Source organism: Natator depressus, chromosome 6 (genome assembly GCF_965152275.1).
Source record: "Natator depressus isolate rNatDep1 chromosome 6, rNatDep2.hap1, whole genome shotgun sequence".
NCBI classification, from domain to species: Eukaryota; Metazoa; Chordata; order Testudines; family Cheloniidae; genus Natator; species Natator depressus.
Window position 1 is genome coordinate 39,882,969 of NC_134239.1, and position 16,986 is coordinate 39,899,954.

At 39.2% G+C, this 16,986-nt stretch overlaps 1 protein-coding gene across 2 annotated transcripts in view; it reads right to left on the minus strand.

Annotated features, from left to right (window-relative positions):
* Positions 1-16,986, minus strand: part of KIAA1549L (KIAA1549 like) — a 208,723-nt gene that overhangs the window by 69,991 nt on the left and 121,746 nt on the right. For both annotated transcript variants that reach the window (XM_074955098.1, XM_074955099.1), the window contains 5 exons: positions 13,075-13,134; positions 11,395-11,546; positions 9,641-9,812; positions 6,716-6,879; positions 83-273 (listed from right to left, as the gene is read on the minus strand). In XM_074955098.1, coding sequence (XP_074811199.1) covers positions 83-273; positions 6,716-6,879; positions 9,641-9,812; positions 11,395-11,546; positions 13,075-13,134 — 739 coding nt within the window. The remainder of the gene's footprint in view (positions 1-82; positions 274-6,715; positions 6,880-9,640; positions 9,813-11,394; positions 11,547-13,074; positions 13,135-16,986) is intronic.

The following is a 16,986-nucleotide window of genomic DNA, read 5'->3' on the forward strand; positions in this document are numbered from 1 at the left end:
TGCCAACCTCACTGTTGTTTCATTAACAGCCAGCAGCATCCAGCCCATTCCTGCCTTCAGCTGAAGTTTGTTCAGTGCATACCTTTTTCTTGTTTCATTGGACTTGGCAGTTTTAGTGGTGCTCCCATCCTGAGCAATTTCTCTCTCCTGGGAGGCAGAAGCATCTCTAGCTGGCAGTGGTAGCACTACAGTCTCCTGAGTCACAGGTAAAACCTCATCTTCAGCTCCCTGCTGACCTAAATGCTGTTTGGCATAGTCAAAACCTTGTACTGGCTGCAGAGAAGGAAAAAACAAAACTGTGGGATTCCAACATGCATTATATGTTCAGACAATATCTTTTGCTGTTACCTATGAGCATGCTGCATCACTGCCAATTATCTATATTATGGTTACGGTTGCAACTTTTAACTGTAGCACATACCCTTAATTATATGCGCTACAGTTAAAAGTTGCAACCATAACCGTAATTTAGATAATTGGCAGTGAAGCAGCATGCTAATCAGACTTTTATTCAATGTGTTTTAAACCATTAATGGATATTAAATTGTCCTTGTTTTTAGTAAGATAATTGAGAAGTCAGAACTGAATGTAAAAAAGAAAGAGGAAAAGAGGGACAAAGATAACAGAGGTTTCATATCCATTATAGATTGAATTAAGTTACCAAAATAAAGATGTCATTTTTTCTTGGATACATGTAGTTGACACAATGCTATAAACATATATGAAAGCACATTGAATGAGGAGATGATGGTGGTGCTCTTTTTGTTCCCAGAGCAATTCAATTTTACCCTCACTGTACCCCTAAAACATGCCCAGTAACATTCCAGTAAATAACACGTCAAAATTATAAGCCTAGTGCTTGAAAAGGCTCCTTCAGGCTCTTCTGACATTACTGAACATTTGAGTTACTCTGGAAAAATAGCCATCCAGATTTGAACTTTACAGTTGGGCCAAAATAGTGAGTTATCCACAGTATCTTCTGCTTTGTATAAACATTTGTTCCACTTCTGTCCCTTCATGACAATAGTCAGAGACATATTTTATGGGTATCTGAGTCTGAAAATTTTGCCATCTCTAAGAAAAGATCACTTTCATTCTGTTGAAAGTGGCTTGTCACATTTTCAGTCTCCTACTTAACACTAATGCTGATTTTTAAAGATGCATTGACAGTGATATTCATCTGATAAGCAGCTCCAGCAGAAGTGCACTAAGCAGATACTAAATGGACTAGCATTGATTTGGACCAACAAAGCCTTAGCACATTATAGCAGTGAAGCTTACACCATATCAGAAATGCTGGCCCCATTAACAACCATTACTCGCAAAGGACAATGCTATCTGCCCCGTTGGGAGCTTTATATCTTCCCAATACTCTGAAGGGAAAACACCAAAAAAGATGCCATTAGATCAACTTCAAGGGGAAAGGGAATAAAAAAAGGACAAGAAAGTCATATGAAGGACAGCTAGGGAGAAATACCATAAGCCATCCTAGACGCTAATAAAATGAGTAAAATTAATGGTTTAAAGTATTCATTATATATGTTAATTGTGAGCAGAGAGCATCCTAGTTATTCTGTAAAAGGGGTATTAAAACAGAAAACCTGTTACCAGACTGCTTAACAGACATTACCATCCCCCCTCTAAAAATGGATCAATATGTTACAAAGTATACTTCAGTCTTTAAAAAAAAAAAAAAAAAGGCAAGAATCAGCAAACAAATATTTTGACTTAACTCAAGAGTGGTGTAACCATGATCTGATTCCAACAATGCTATATCTAATTATTTTGAGTTTTTACTTACTCCTCTCCCCCAATGACAAAACTGTGTTAAAGGAAGAGCTGGAGAAAACATTCTCATTAGCTGACATACTGTACTAAACAACAACATTTGATCTTGGAACTCTGCTCTGTAGAAGCCCCCATGAGCAGGGGGCTTTAGCATCCCAAACTAAATTGGCAAGACTAAGATCTGTTATCATGATTTACTCTGCACTGCAAGGAAAAAGATATCATCTGGCAAGATTTCTGAGAAAGATTTAATGAGTGGGATTTGAGTAAGGCTGTTGAAATGATATTTGAACACAACTGCTCAAGTAATTTCTTACATTGGCTGGATGAGACTAGAACAGATGGTATGGGTTGATGCTGACATTTGTTTCTTTGGAATTAGAGCTGTCTGGAAAATGGAAATCTCTTCCTGTGAAAAAATTTCACATTTTTGAATATTTTTATACTGAATCAGTACAAAAATAATTTAAAATTTGAAAATTTTTCCACAGGAAAGGATTTTCAGAAAGATTCTATTTGGGGAGAACCGAAACCAAATTTTTCAGCTTGCCCACTACCCACCTGAAGGCTCTTGTAAATTTCACTTTCTCCTGCTGGAGGCTGAGTGTCTAGGCTCTATGCCTTCCTCCTAGCCCAGCTGCAGCTCCCCAGATGCATGTACATAAGTCATCATTTCAATTTTCCCAGTGAAAAAAAATCAATGTTTATAGCACAACTGAAGTCTTCTCATAGAAAAATTTTATTTTGTAAAAAGGACACTTTTGGTCAGAAAATCATTGTTGGAAGATTCCTGGCCAGCTCTATTTGGAATGGTGATGTAAAAGCTGATAAATACCAGAATGACCATGTATACTCTCAAAAAGAAAAGGAGTACTTGTGGCACCTTAGAGACTAACCAATTTATTTGAGCATAAGCTTTCGTGAGCTACAGCTCACTTCATCGGATGCATACTGTGGAAAGCGTAGAAGATCTTTTTATATACACACAAAGCATGAAAAAAAAATTTTCATGCTTTGTGTGTATATAAAAAGATCTTCTACGCTTTCCACAGTATGCATCCGATGAAGTGAGCTGTAGCTCACGAAAGCTTATGCTCAAATAAATTGGTTAGTCTCTAAGGTGCCACAAGTACTCCTTTTCTTTTTGCGAATACAGACTAACACGGCTGTTACTCTGAAACATGTATACTCTGTGTCAGGCGATTTTTTTTCCCCTTGTATGCTCTCTACAAATAAACGGTGGCTCTCTCTCAGGGCCTGCAGTATTTACTTTTGCTTGAGGGACTTAAACTGTGGATGTTATCTATATTTATCTAATAGCTTATTCGTCCTTTAAAAAAATAAAGAGGGGGAAAAAAGGTGACAGACTATACAATAAGATTATGGCTTTTAAAGGCATGCTATGAATTAGAACTGAAGAGATGCAGAAAAAGAAGTTAATATCTGCCCAAAAAATCCCCCATATACAAACGTAACATTTAAAGACTATTAAAAAAATTCCCATCCATTCATTTACTCACTGCTCCAAAAGTTTCACATTCCTCAGTTTATACTCTTTATTTTGGAACTAATACTTTATCTGAAACAAATGGTAATGGTACCTTTTCCCTGAAGCTCAGCACACACATTGCCAGCTATTAAATCAATCCAGACTGGCAACAGGATTTAACACAACTCCAAAGAAGGCTGCTATAAACTATACTGTTTATGAGCAGCTAATCTTTTCTAACTTCATTTATTTATTCATCCTTCAATAAGTTACGATAAGGGTGGTTCCTATATTACCATGCTGAAGCAGGAATCCTGCTTTTACAGCAAATACCGGTGTAACAGGCTGTCTGTCTGATAAATGTCTCCTCATGGCGGGGGGGTGGGGGAAGACAACACTCTGCAGGCAAACTGCCACACTTTCCCTCTCATGGGACTCCTCAATCGCTCACACAATCATGTTGTTTTAAAGCATTCCCCTTACAAAGGGGATCCAGTTTATTCAGTCCATACACACATGAATATTCCATGCCAGCTTCGCTCACCTGGCCACTGGTTCCACAGTTCAAACAAACTGTTTTCTCCCCTTGCATCAGGAATCCCCAAGCCCTCCTTCCTGGAGCTGGGTTATAATCCCAATGGTCTTGCTCTCTGGGAACCAAGACTCCTCAGGCCTCCTTCCCACAGCTGGGTTCAGTTCAGTCTCCCTCATTCCCTGCAAGAACCAGTCTTGCTTCCATCAGCTGCTTCCTCAAACCAGTTACAGCTTCCCAGACTTCTGTCCTACCAGGGCCTCTCAGCACCCTAACCTGAGCGTTACCAGCTCTCACTTGAGCTCCCTCAGCCCTCTCCTTTATATAAGGCCTGACTAAAGATCATGTGACCAGTGAGTCAGATGACTCATTCTCGCCTCCTGAAGAGGTGAATTTAGCTTGTCATAGGTGGACAGACTACTATCTCCCCTTAAAGTGCCAACCACCCAGTGACACTTAGCCTATAAAATGATATCTAAATGCTAAAGGTTTTATTACCCTTCCACCCTTTGTTCACTAATTTAATTCCATTCACACAGGAAGGGTTCTGTGAAATGATGTAATAGGCAGCTCTATCTGAAGAACTGCAGGGCCCCGTTAACAGTAGGAATAGGACGGCAGCAATGAATAGGCAGCTCCACTCTGCTAGTTTTCTTTGACATAAGGCTTCTGAAATCAGATCACATAAAACTGCACCACTAAAAAACAAAATAAGATGAATACGAAGGAGGGTTCTCCTCACAGAATTTTAATTTCTTTTATTTTAACGCAGAACAGCCAAAAAGTACCAGAAACCCTGACTCTGATAAACAGATTTCAAACACAAAATATACAGAAGTGAGTTTTCAAAACTGTTTCTTAAACTGGAAATATCTACTGCAACTCCATTTTTTGAACTGATTTTGGCCTGGAAGGTTTGCAATAATCAAGTGGTTTCAAGCACTTTTGTAATGGATGAAATTGTACATGTTTACTTTAAAATATTCTATACATGTTACCATCAATCATTTATGATTCTGTAGTAATTATAGCACTGGTACTTATTGTTATGCCTAATAGGCTCAAACTCTAAGTAGGTTAAGATGAAAATATATTGTTCTTCTTGAGATATTCTTATTTCATTATCTTCCAAAAAATATATTTCTCAGACCACTTTAAGCAGAAACATCAACATCAGAGATGAGAAAGACCTATTTAACCATCCAGTCCATCTCCCTGCCAGTGCAGAATTGTTACCTCTATCATCTTTCAATCTACACCTTCCAACTGGAGCTGACGGAAATGTTTCTGACAAAAGAGTTTTCCATCAGAAAATTTTTTCAAGAACGTGTCATTTAGATAAAATATCCTTTGGAAAAAAATCAAAATGAAGCACTTTGATAAGGTTGAAACATTCTATTTTGACCTTATCAAAACGCTCAGAAAGCAAGCAGGTTTTTTATGATTCAGTCCCCTACCTGCGAAAAGAGGGAAGCCAACAGGGAGAGTGAAGGGACAGTGATGTGCACACATGCTCATTAGCCTAAAAACACCTCACCCAGTCCTGGCTTTGGTGGGTTGCCTAGCCTAGAAGCTGAGATTTTAGTAATGTTGGGTAGGTTGGCAGCTTTTTTCACTATGGGGAGATACAGTACTTTAAAACAGAATATGTGATTTTCTAGAGGGAGATTCAAATGGGGGACTTATCTGTCAGTGTCCCTATAATTTACATGGCTCATTAAGTAAAGGGGAAGTATAATTTCCTTAATTCACTATAATCTATATTTGCAAGTAAAAGAAAAGAGTGGTGGTGAGGGAAATGGTTGCCATTTCTGCATTACTAATTGGCTGGAACAGTTCTAATTTAGTACTAGATTCTCAGCTTCTGTCAAAGCAAAGAACTTTAACTATTGAACTCTTATTAGTGCTAAAGGGAACTGCTTAGCAGAAATTCTGTGCATAGAATTGAGAACATCTCTGTCACAGGGCAAGGCTTCTCCCCAACTTCTAAACTCACTGCCAGGCTCAGTCTCCTTTAAGAAGGTTTATTCTCTTAACAGAGGCAGGTGAACAAAGTGAAAACAGTCTTTTATGTCACTCCTTTCTCTGCACAGCAACTAGACACCCATGTCTGGCCCATGCCAGCCAACCCGGGCTCGTGTGACTTGGGCTGTGTCATTGTTACACAGACTTCCCAGCTCAGGCTGGGGCCTGGGCTCTAGAACCCTACAACATGGGAGGGTTCCAGGGCTCTGCACAGGAGTTCACTCTGCTCCACTCCACTCCACCATGGCTTGGCTTGGCTTCCCTAGGCACAGCCTCTCTAATCACTCTATCTCCCATTTTCTGCCCTATGGCAGTCCAAGGGTAGCCCAGCCCCCTTTCCCTTTATTGGCTAGATTGGGCTCACCTCTTCTTCCACAGGTAGGTGGCCTCAGTTCTACTGGCAGGGACCAGCTACACTGTGACAACCTACCTTAGAAACAGATCAAGGTTTGATTTTCCATTTTTATCTTTTGCTCCCCAATTGACAGAAGAGACAAATGCCATGGGTGAAGCATGCTTAGTCCTGTGGGAGGGAATAACCATCTTTTGTATGATTAGACAGAAGTTGTTATGGGGTCCAAGGAGAGTCCTATGGACTCTAGCCCTTCTAGGGTGGAAGGGTGATTGCTTTGGCAGAAGGTCTCAAGTGGGGGGCATAAACACAAAGCTAGGAGAAACTGAGGCATAGATCTTTCATCTCACTCCAGGAAAAAGCAAACAGGTTCTGTAACAGCTGAGAAAGTCCTAGCCTGAGTGTACTGACCAGTTAAACTCTCAAATGTCCTTTAAATGTGTTTAGGAAAGGATTTGAAGAATGAACACTCTGGAAAAATTAATGAATGTGCTGAGACTAGACATCTCCTGATTGAACAGACACTTACTTTAGCTCTCTGAGGCAGGTTCATCATGGGATCTGGTTTGAAATCATTCTTGTTCTTCCTGCACAGAACTGCTGTGATGATGATGATGATAACCGTAACCACAGCAATGGGAGCCAGTACTGCTGCAATGATCCACAGGTTGTTTGGTGGGTTTTTCACCACAGCTGCATAAAATCGCAAGCAAGAGAGAGTCAATGCTCCACCATCAGTTGTTATGTAAAAGCAACAGAAGAACTAGCTGGGCACTTCCTTAAATGGTCTTCACATAACAATTAGTACAAAAGATTTACTTATTCATTTATTTCAAGTTGGATGAGATCTCACTCAAATGGCTCTTTCACAATATAAGTAAAATAACATTGAATGAAACAAGCCATCGGTGTTTTCCTAAGATAAAACGCCAGCAGAGCTTGGACTCAGATAGTTTGTGTGTGAAAAATGTGCACACTGTGCCCAGTCCTGCTCCTACAGAAGACATTGGTGCAGACTCACAGCTGCTATAAATTTGCATAGCTCCTTTGAAGCCAATGAACTTAAGACAACTCACACCAGCTAAGGATCTGGTTCACTGAGCATTTTGCCATTGACATCAGCAAAATGGTCCCTTTGTAGGGCTGCTGTTGTGCTATAGCTTTTTTGGCAGTCACGGGATGGGTGTCGCAAGAGGACAAAATATGGCACTTGGGGTGGGGATAAATATAGAGGCTGGGAAAAATCATTTTCAGAAATATTGATAATTGCACCGGAATACAAATTATTTCCATGTATTACCATAGTGCCTAGGACAAACCCCACTATGCTTGATGCTGTACATCACAGCACTAATGCATATCTCACCTTGTATTACTTGTTAGAACATCTTTACCTAGAGGGCACTCTAAGATTTTAGATTCCATTTTATTTGAGTAAATTGCCCCTTACATCTCTCAGCATATACATCTAATTAGTGTATATATTAAATATCCTGCTGTGAAATAAATGCAAAGTTTTCTCATTTCATTTCTTTTTGCAAATGCTTATGCTAATCACCACATTTTGTTTCTTAATTTTGTTTGACTATTAAATGATTAGGCTTAACCTGTATTCTGTATTTATTTTCCTATCTTACTGGCTCCTAGCATGGAAAAGGCGATTATGAAAATACTAGTGTGACATTTCTAACAGTCTTACTCCACTTTCTATTTGACTTAACAGACTATACCAAGGACCAGATTCTGCGAAGTGACGCATGCCCTCAACTGCCACTGACTCCACTAGCTGTCAAAGGCACTTTGCACCTGGTAGCACAAAGCCCTAAATGCCATAGTACAACTACCTAAAAGCGTGTCCGGGGCTTGATCCTGTCATCCTTGGACACTCAGACCTCCTTGGAAATCAGTTGTAATTTTGATGTGCTGGGATAACACAATCGGGTGTTCATATTTTTGCACAGAATCTAAACTGGAATAATATGTTTCATTAGATCTCAAAAGAGGCAGTGTAGACTCTGAATTTTAATCAACAGTGTCCCTCTTAATAAGCAATGTTCACCACTTAATGACCTTAGGTCATTAAATTAATATCTTACTATGGGCTATTTTTTGGTTTGGGGTGTTTTAAACAAAGGCTTCAGTCCAAATTTTACCTAACATCCACTTTAATAACTAACTACCCCTGTAAGCAGCAAGCAATTGTAGAAGAGGTTTATATTATGAGCACTGGAAAATATGCTGTTCTTCCAGAAGAGTGTAGCGAGAAAGGGATGATCTTGTGCTTCATACAAAGGACTGAGACTCAAGAGATCTGGGTAAGTCACTTGCGACCTAATTCAATGCCCAATCAACAGGAGTCTTTCCACTGACTTCAGTGGGCTTTGGCTCAGTTCCCTAATCTCTCTGTCTCAGTCCCTTGGTCTGTCTTGTCTACTCAGATTGTAAACTCTTTAGGGCAGGGATTCTCTTTCGCCATGTATCAGTGCAGCACCTATCACACTGGGACTCATCCAGGCACTACTGTAAAACAAATAAAAATGCATCAGAACGAAAAATGTGTAAAATATCTTTCTTGTAATTACAAGGAAATACTTGTACTATGTCCAAAATGAGGCAATGGAATATTTTATTTTACGAGCAAGGTACTGGGATGCTTTGTCTCCTCCATTCAAATAATCAAATCTGAGAGTCTTAGCTATCCAAGTTCATAATTTCATTTAATGATGCTCTGTAAACTCTTGACTTCACCTTGTACGGAACCGGAATACGTACACCTACAGATGAGCAAGGCCTCCTTATAACACCATGCAAGTACAAGGTCAGGTCAGCTCAAATCTTGCAAATGCAATATAGTCACTCAAACATCCATTTCAAGAGCATAAAAGCATGTACAGAGGATAAGAGGACAGTATGTTCTTCTAATTTACATCCATTTTAGCAGGAAAGGCACTTTGAAGCATTTTTATGAGAAACAATGTAATTTAGAATTTGAGGGAACGTAATTTATGCAAACAGGTCAAAAATCTCTGTTGTCTGAAGAACAACAAAGAGTGAAAATCAATAATACAGTGTGATCAAATCTAGGACCAAACACTGGATGTACTGTACTCACTGGAATTGATATTGCACCTTTTGAGCCATTTTTCTGACTTCATCTCATGCTTATAGCCAATAGTTTAATCATTTGTCAAAATCATTTCTCCTTTTTCTATCACTGTTCTTTGTAGCTTCTCTAATGTCAGTTCTTCATCCAAACAGACGGAATTACTATGCTTTCGTACGCAGGAAGTGCCACCTGACTGAAGATTTTACTAAAACAAGTTCATTTGAAATTATAGAGTGTGGTTAATGAGCACGTCCCGTAATGAATGTTGCATTTTGAATATTCGTTCTGAGAAATGACAATAAATGTGATTAAAACTGGGGATTGAAAACTTAAGAAAAGAATTCTTACGATCAGCTTGTACTTGGATGACATAACCTAACGTCAAGGCCATCCTTTGAGAATCAACAGTACTCAACATTTTGGCAGCTGCAGTTCCCAGCAGAGGTCTCCCGTTGTATAATGTATAGTAAGTCAGTTCAGCAGGCTCCTTGGGTCCTGGAATACGCTGCATTTTTACCATCTTATAATAAAAGGAGAGAGAAAGAGACAGATGCTATGCTTATATTGTACATCACTTAGATCCTGATCCTGCACAGAGCCACCTCCAGGCAGACCTCTGCATCTGTCAAGAACCCCATTGAAGTTAATGGGATGCCACACAAGTAAAAGCTCAATGCAAAACTTCTCATAGAATTTCAGGGCCTTACATTGTTTCATAGTATTGCTTTGTTTACCCAGCATACAGCAGTCCTTCCTGACAACCTTTATAAGGATCTTTTAAAAATATTTATAACTTGAAATCCCTAGATGAGAAAACAGAGGCAATGAAAAAATATAAGTAAAATAGCAAACAAAATGTCAACTCTTTTTGGGGTCTCTACAGCGTAGCCCTGGTGTCAGCTTGCTTCTGCGCCACGAAAAAGCAATTAAACTGAGAGAAATTTAAATGTGCTTTTATTTAAAATTACATTTCGCTGGTATTCTATGGGTAACAAATCCTTGCACCCACTACCCACAAGCAAACAAAAAGACTCTTTTGGTTTTGTTCTGTCATATTGGTAGAGGTTTGAAAGTGCACCTCTTTATTTTTCCTGTGTTAAGTGGAGTTGTACTAATTATTTATAATCACATGAAAAAGAAAGGGATTTTTCTTTTTTGCATTTTGTTATGGACTCAATGTTTTCCTGTAACATTTTTCTAAGATTCATGATTATATCAAATAAAAATGCCCTCCCTTTTAATTGTTTCATGTTGAGAACACAGAGAATTGTGGGGAAGATGTTTGCAATGCAAATACTAGAAAATAGTCCTTTTTTAAAATATTTCACAGTAAATGAAGTTTGGAGAAAGGTGCAGAGAACTGACCACTTAGCTTGTGAAATTTTGCAGGCAGAAAATTTTGAATTACATGAAAGTAGGGCAGCTGGCTAACTCTGGTGTAGAAACAAAATAAGCTCTGGTGGAAAACACTGACTGGGAATTGAAAGCTCACCAAAAAAAAGACAAAGGTCATTTCACAATGCAGTATTCTGTCTGAATCAGTCGTAAAATGTTCAGGTTTCAGACCCTCATTTCAGAATGTGATCTGTGTCCCTGCACAGAACAAGGCCATATTAAAAAATAAATAAAATTTAATTTTAAAAAATCCCTGACTGCTTTGCACAGGATCTCATCACAATGCAGAAATCAGATACAACTTTTACTTATTGTGTCAGCCATATGAAAGAAGACCTATAGAAATTCTCTTCACTCTTGAGAATATAGCAAAGCTCTTACTGAAGTTAATTTCACTACTAGATTCTTTCTACTAAATTTTGCATGCTACATAAACATATATAGTAAGCAGAGAGCAAAATATTTCCTACTGCAGAGCAACCACTGTCTATTTCCAAAGAGAAAAGAAACATGAAAACGTGCCTGACTTTGGAAACAGAAACTCCTTTGAGATGACCTGCACAACTCTCACGCTGGTTTGGTATTCATGAATAAGAATGTCCAAACTCATTCCAATTAACTATTTTGCATAGCAATCCATGCAGTATCTATGCACCAAAAGCCTTTTAGAAATAGTATCTGGATACAACTTGTATCCTATTGATCACCTGCACAGTGTAGCTGCCCACTGTAGTAGCACGTTTAAATCGCCTTCCTTGTTGGTGGGACATCACGAACAGTGGGGCCAGCCGCTGCTCCATTAGTCTTGCAAAGCTTTGGTTGTTAAGTCCCAGTAACGTAATGTCGACCCCTTGTATAACTGTGGCAATGGAGAAAATCTCATATCAGCATGGATGGATTAAATAATACATGGCTGCAACTGTATGTGATAAAGATGCACAAGCTAGTTTAGAAGATAAACAACTGGATAACAAATTTACACACTCTAAATAATTTCCATTGTGGGTATAACATGACTTTCTGTTTCCAGCCACTATACAGTTTTTCCTCAGATAATCTATCAGCTACATTTCTACACACAGAGAATAAAATCCTCCAACAGTTGTTCTCAGCTTTTCGGTTTACCAATAGGTCTTTGAGTATCTCTACATCTACACCAAGCTTCAATGCAAAATAAAAGCAAACCCTTAAATGAAAAACATAAGAACAGACAAGCCTCAAGAAGGTTATCAAAGGACAATTATATGCATTTGTCAGGTAAGGGGACAGTTTTTCATCCAAGGGTCTGTAAATCTGAAATTGAAATTCTACAGGATTCAGTTTGACAAAACATTCTGTGTTCTAGGGCATTGAATGATTTGTGAATACACGTTTGATTTAATAAAGTCCAATAAACTGTAAAGCATATACAGTATACTTTACACAATTCATACATGTTCACTGTATTTTTGAAGTCATTTCAAAACTTTAAAGGGCTTACCCTTGCAGTTGGAGTTATATTTTAAAAAACTAGAATATCTGTAGTATCCCACTGAAGTCAATAGGAGTTTTGTGTCTGCAAGAACTGGAGCATCAGGCTCATTGAATCTGATCCAAAGCCCTCTAAGGTCAGTGGGAGTCTTTCCACTGATTTCAATGGGCTTTGGATCAGGGCCGTGATGAATTGCAATAATCTTTTACATAAGGGGAAGTCTTCATCTCAAAAACATCACAACATAACATAAATAAGCAGAACAAGGATACCAAATCACAGGGGGTATACAATAGAATTTGATCCATTTCATGTAAGGTTTCATTTTATTTTCGCTTTTGAATTAATAGTAAGGATTCCAAGTACTGACACAATGATATTGTGAAATTTAGTTTTCTATTGGATCAAAGATGCCAAAAAAACTTTACTGGCCCACCTATGACTTCTAAGCGTAAAAAAGATTCTCAGTAGGAGTGTGATATAGTGAATATGATTACACTGTAAATACAGTATTGTGAAGATCCATTAGCATTCTCTGCTGATGTACTAAAGTTATATAAAGTTCAGATTCAGAAACTCTTGGATCCAGAGACAGCAAGTGAGTCATCACAAACTTTGTTACATTCTACAATATTCATTTTTTTTCTGGGCTTGAGTCAAACCTCTTTGAATTTTAGATTTAAATCCAAGACCTACATAAAAACCAGAAATCCTGAGACAAGTACTAGACACAGGAGACTGCCACCACTGAAGCTAGAAAAAAATCACAGCTGTGCCTGCCCGGGAGTAGCTATAAATAGGTGAGTAGTCCTGCTATATGCAAGGGGACGTGTTCAGTGTGACTACTGTTCATTTTCGTGTGAAGTCACTCACTGGTATGCTTGAAGGACTGATTTCTAACAATAGAAAAAAGTACCTGTAATCACCCAGTAGTCTCTAGTAGTTTCTGAGACATCAAGGTTTGGATACTCCAAAGCTTAAAAAAAATTAAAAATTATTTCATCATATTCCAACATCCAACACATTATACAGCTCAAAAAATATAAAATTAACCAAGCACTAGGAAATAAGGCTAAAGTGTGGCTTTGCCACAAGCCCCACGTAGGGGGCAAAACATTAGTGTGCTGTCCCGGAGCAGACCTGGAGACACAACAAAACTCCAAGAGTCACCATCTGTTTCCCAGTTTGTCCCTTGCTTTGTGGGAGTGGGGCAGCGGTCAAAAGTACACTGTGCCAAGTCCATTCCTAGCACAACATACATGCCCTGGTGCAGCTATGCCAGCTGGCATATTGGGAGGGGATGGAGCCAAGGCACCTTCCATTCCAGAGACACCATCCTTGCTCAGACTTTTAGGCACATTTATGAAAAAAATTAGGGACGAATTAGGGAGGCTGCTTGGAGCAGCAGCAAATGCCAAAGGTGTGAAGCCAAATATACAAAGGTGGCCTGGGGTACTGCCTTGAACGCTTGTGGTGCATTTTAGATGCACTTCTGTGCATGGTAGAGTAATAACAGCGGTAAGCTGAAGTAACATTTAGTAACATCAACTTCTGTGACCAGGAGTGACCATGATATTGGCCATATACTCACTCCTTTGCAAGCACTTCTGACACCATTTTGCATGGTTTTTTGTTTGTTTGTTTTTTGGAGTTTTTGGCTGATTTTGTCCCTGGGTTGGGGCGCTGATAAGAGGCAAGCTGTGGCAAGTTTAAATGGGTTGGGGCACAGGATTCACTGCCCAAGCCATGGGCTGCATGTTGTGCTCTAACTACCTTTTGTGGACCTGCTGTCATGCTCTAGATACCTATAGCGTGTTAACGTTGTCCAGCAGGTCCATATGATTATGGAAAATTAGGGTGGGCTGGCACCTCTGCCATTCTCTACTTCCTCCTGCTCACAAATGCAGAGGCTCTACATAGGCTGCTCTTCCTACATGGGGAGCCTGTGTCAGGGCGTAAGGGGACATTTAGTGCCTCCTTATTCCCCTGTGCAGCTTTACAAGCCAGGGCATAATTTGGTGCTAAATAAATAATAAAATAAACCAGAGTCTGATTCTACTAGCCCTACTCAAATACACATTGAATAGAGCCCCACGCATCACGTAGTCCTATTGAAACCAATGATTTCAGTAGGACTGCTCATGGAGTAAGGTACTATTTAATGTAAGGCTAGCAGAAGCTTATCCTAAATAAACAATATATAAAAATAATGTATTTAATATAGGTATCAAATATATCTGTTTGTGTGTGAATTATAGATGAAACAAACAAAACTGACCCTATTTCACATTGCCAAACTATATGGCATCAAACATTCAGTGTATGAGGTTAATATGCCACCATTCATAGTATTATATATGCTGAAATTTACTAGATGGCTGTGAGAAACTCATGTTTTACATTTTGACCCACTTGCACTTTTACATCTCAAAAGTGCTTTATAATGTGGAATTCACGAGCAATTAATTCACAATCTAGATCTGCAGCTTTTTCATTAAAAAGGAAAATGTGGAAAGGATTTAATCTATGGCATACAGCAGCTTTAGTTACTGTAGAATTTTAGAAAACAAAATAAAGTGATTTGAAATATTAAACTTTGCAAAGCATCTGACTATACACAGTAATTACTTTTTATAAGGAATTGTATCACTGCTTACTTTAACTGTCGCCTTCTTCTTTGTACGGCTGATGTAAACGTAGAGCAACAACTATAATTTTACATTCAGACGGTTGAGCCAGATAATCGCGTCAGGAGTAGTGGAGTGTATAGCTCTAATGCCTCCTATTTATGAATCAGGCATTGAGTCGTTATATGTTCCATGGTCTGTTCTGGGTGACCACATTCGCACACTGGAGAGTTCTTAATTTGTCATTTGTGCAGCAAGTATCCACATCTGCCATGATTTGTACAGATGCTGTTCAGGGTTCCTTGACCTGTGCATGTGTATGATAACTCCTGAAGGCTCTGAAGGAACCACTACAGCCTTCTGGGAAATAATGAGTTCTCACAAAGATAGGAATAGTTACCTGGTAGACTGATACCATTACGGTGTCAAGTTAATAAGCACAACACAATTTCCTAAGTAAATATTTACAGAACAGTCAGTATCAGGCTGAGGCTATATATTTTGCACGCATAGCAGGTTCATCAGTCAGCTGCATACCTGCTGTGGGGTGAATTTAACCAAGACCTGCAACTACTCTTTGAAGCCACTACATGGCGTGCTACAGTAGCACTAGCTAAGGACTTTATCATGCCTACTAGGCACAGACCTGTGCTGGGGGCAGTGAGGAACTGCATTACCCCATGGGGAGCTCTGGCAGGGATTCTGCCTCAGTGAGAGAATGCTTTTCAGAAGTCCCTTGCACATGAGGAGCATGCCTGCTGCTATACTACCTTTGTGGAAGGCAGCATACTCCTCTCCCTTGCACACCAATCCTGCTGCGGAGGCTGGTTTGAAGAGAGGGCCAGGGCCTTCGTCCCAACCCCTCTGGGAGCTCTCTGTGCACCAGAAGTAGCCCTGAATCTGCAACAAGCATGTGGAGTTGTGTCAGCCATGCAAAGAAAAAAGACTCCTTGTGCATGACTCCCCTTTCACCTGCATAAATTTCATAATCTGGAACTGATAAACATGTGAGCAGGCCGATGCTGTGAAATTGTCCCAAGATAGAATTGTCTCAGGCAGTCAGAGATGCAGTATAGTTAGTGATGCAAAACTGTACAGTTTCAACCACAGTAATTCAGTTCCCTGCACTGCAATTGGTTGTGCTGGGCTAATTTGCACAATCACAATATGGTTATTTCTCAATGGTAATCCACTATGTGAATCCCTGTACTCTGATTTCAGAGTAGCAGCCGTGTTAGTCGGGTTAGGCTACTTCTCCTGGCCTACTCGCATTGGTGAGTGAGCAGTTACTCATGCAAATGACTTCAGGGGGATTATTTGGAAGAGTAACTCATCATCAGTGTGAGAAAGGGGGTCAAAATATGGCTCTTTTTGGTTATTTCTCAAGAAGGAAGAAAGGACCAAAAAGGTGATTTAACATTTCCCTGACTTCTCAAGTGTGACAACACTGTTTCATTAGGCCAGAAAATGTATTACAGTTTTAACGATTTTATTTTAAGATACAAACTCCAATAATTCAGAGGTAGGAGCAAAAAGCTGTGCTTAGCCCTACTCTATTAGGGCTAGTTATTGCAACACATACGGAATGGAAAATAACACTCTGAGAATCCCATGAAATAAATAGGTCTGATAGGCTGGGTCTAAGACAGTGTTTGAGCCTTATCATTGAATTTCTTGGCTACTGTAGGCTTAAGCCAGACCTTTATTGTTATTCCAACACAGTCTTTAATATTTGAGAAGTGTATCATGAAGACTTATGCATAATAAGATCAACTGGAACCTGCCCTCTTAACTCAAGACCATTATTACATATTAATGTCCCCCCATTGTGTCTTTGTCTCCATTTACACTGATCTTTTCCTGTGAATAGCAAACTTGTAATTATACTGAGCCTAATTTCACAGGCTGAATTTAAATGATCAAGCAAAAATCCCCATAGCCACCAATATTCTTCTGTCTTCACTCATTTTATGGAAATCAGAATATTACATGGGTCAAAGAAAATACATTCTGTGCGTACCGCCCTGAGGCATGATTTTCATCAATTCACAGCATCCTTGCCTCCTCATAATACAGGGAAATAAGAGGCTGCATAGTATGAAATGAATACTTCATCCTGAAATATTTAAACCTTGTTTGTGATTTAAAGAAATGTCTTGCAAAGTTAGCATAAGACACTCAGAAATTGCACCAAGAGTTGT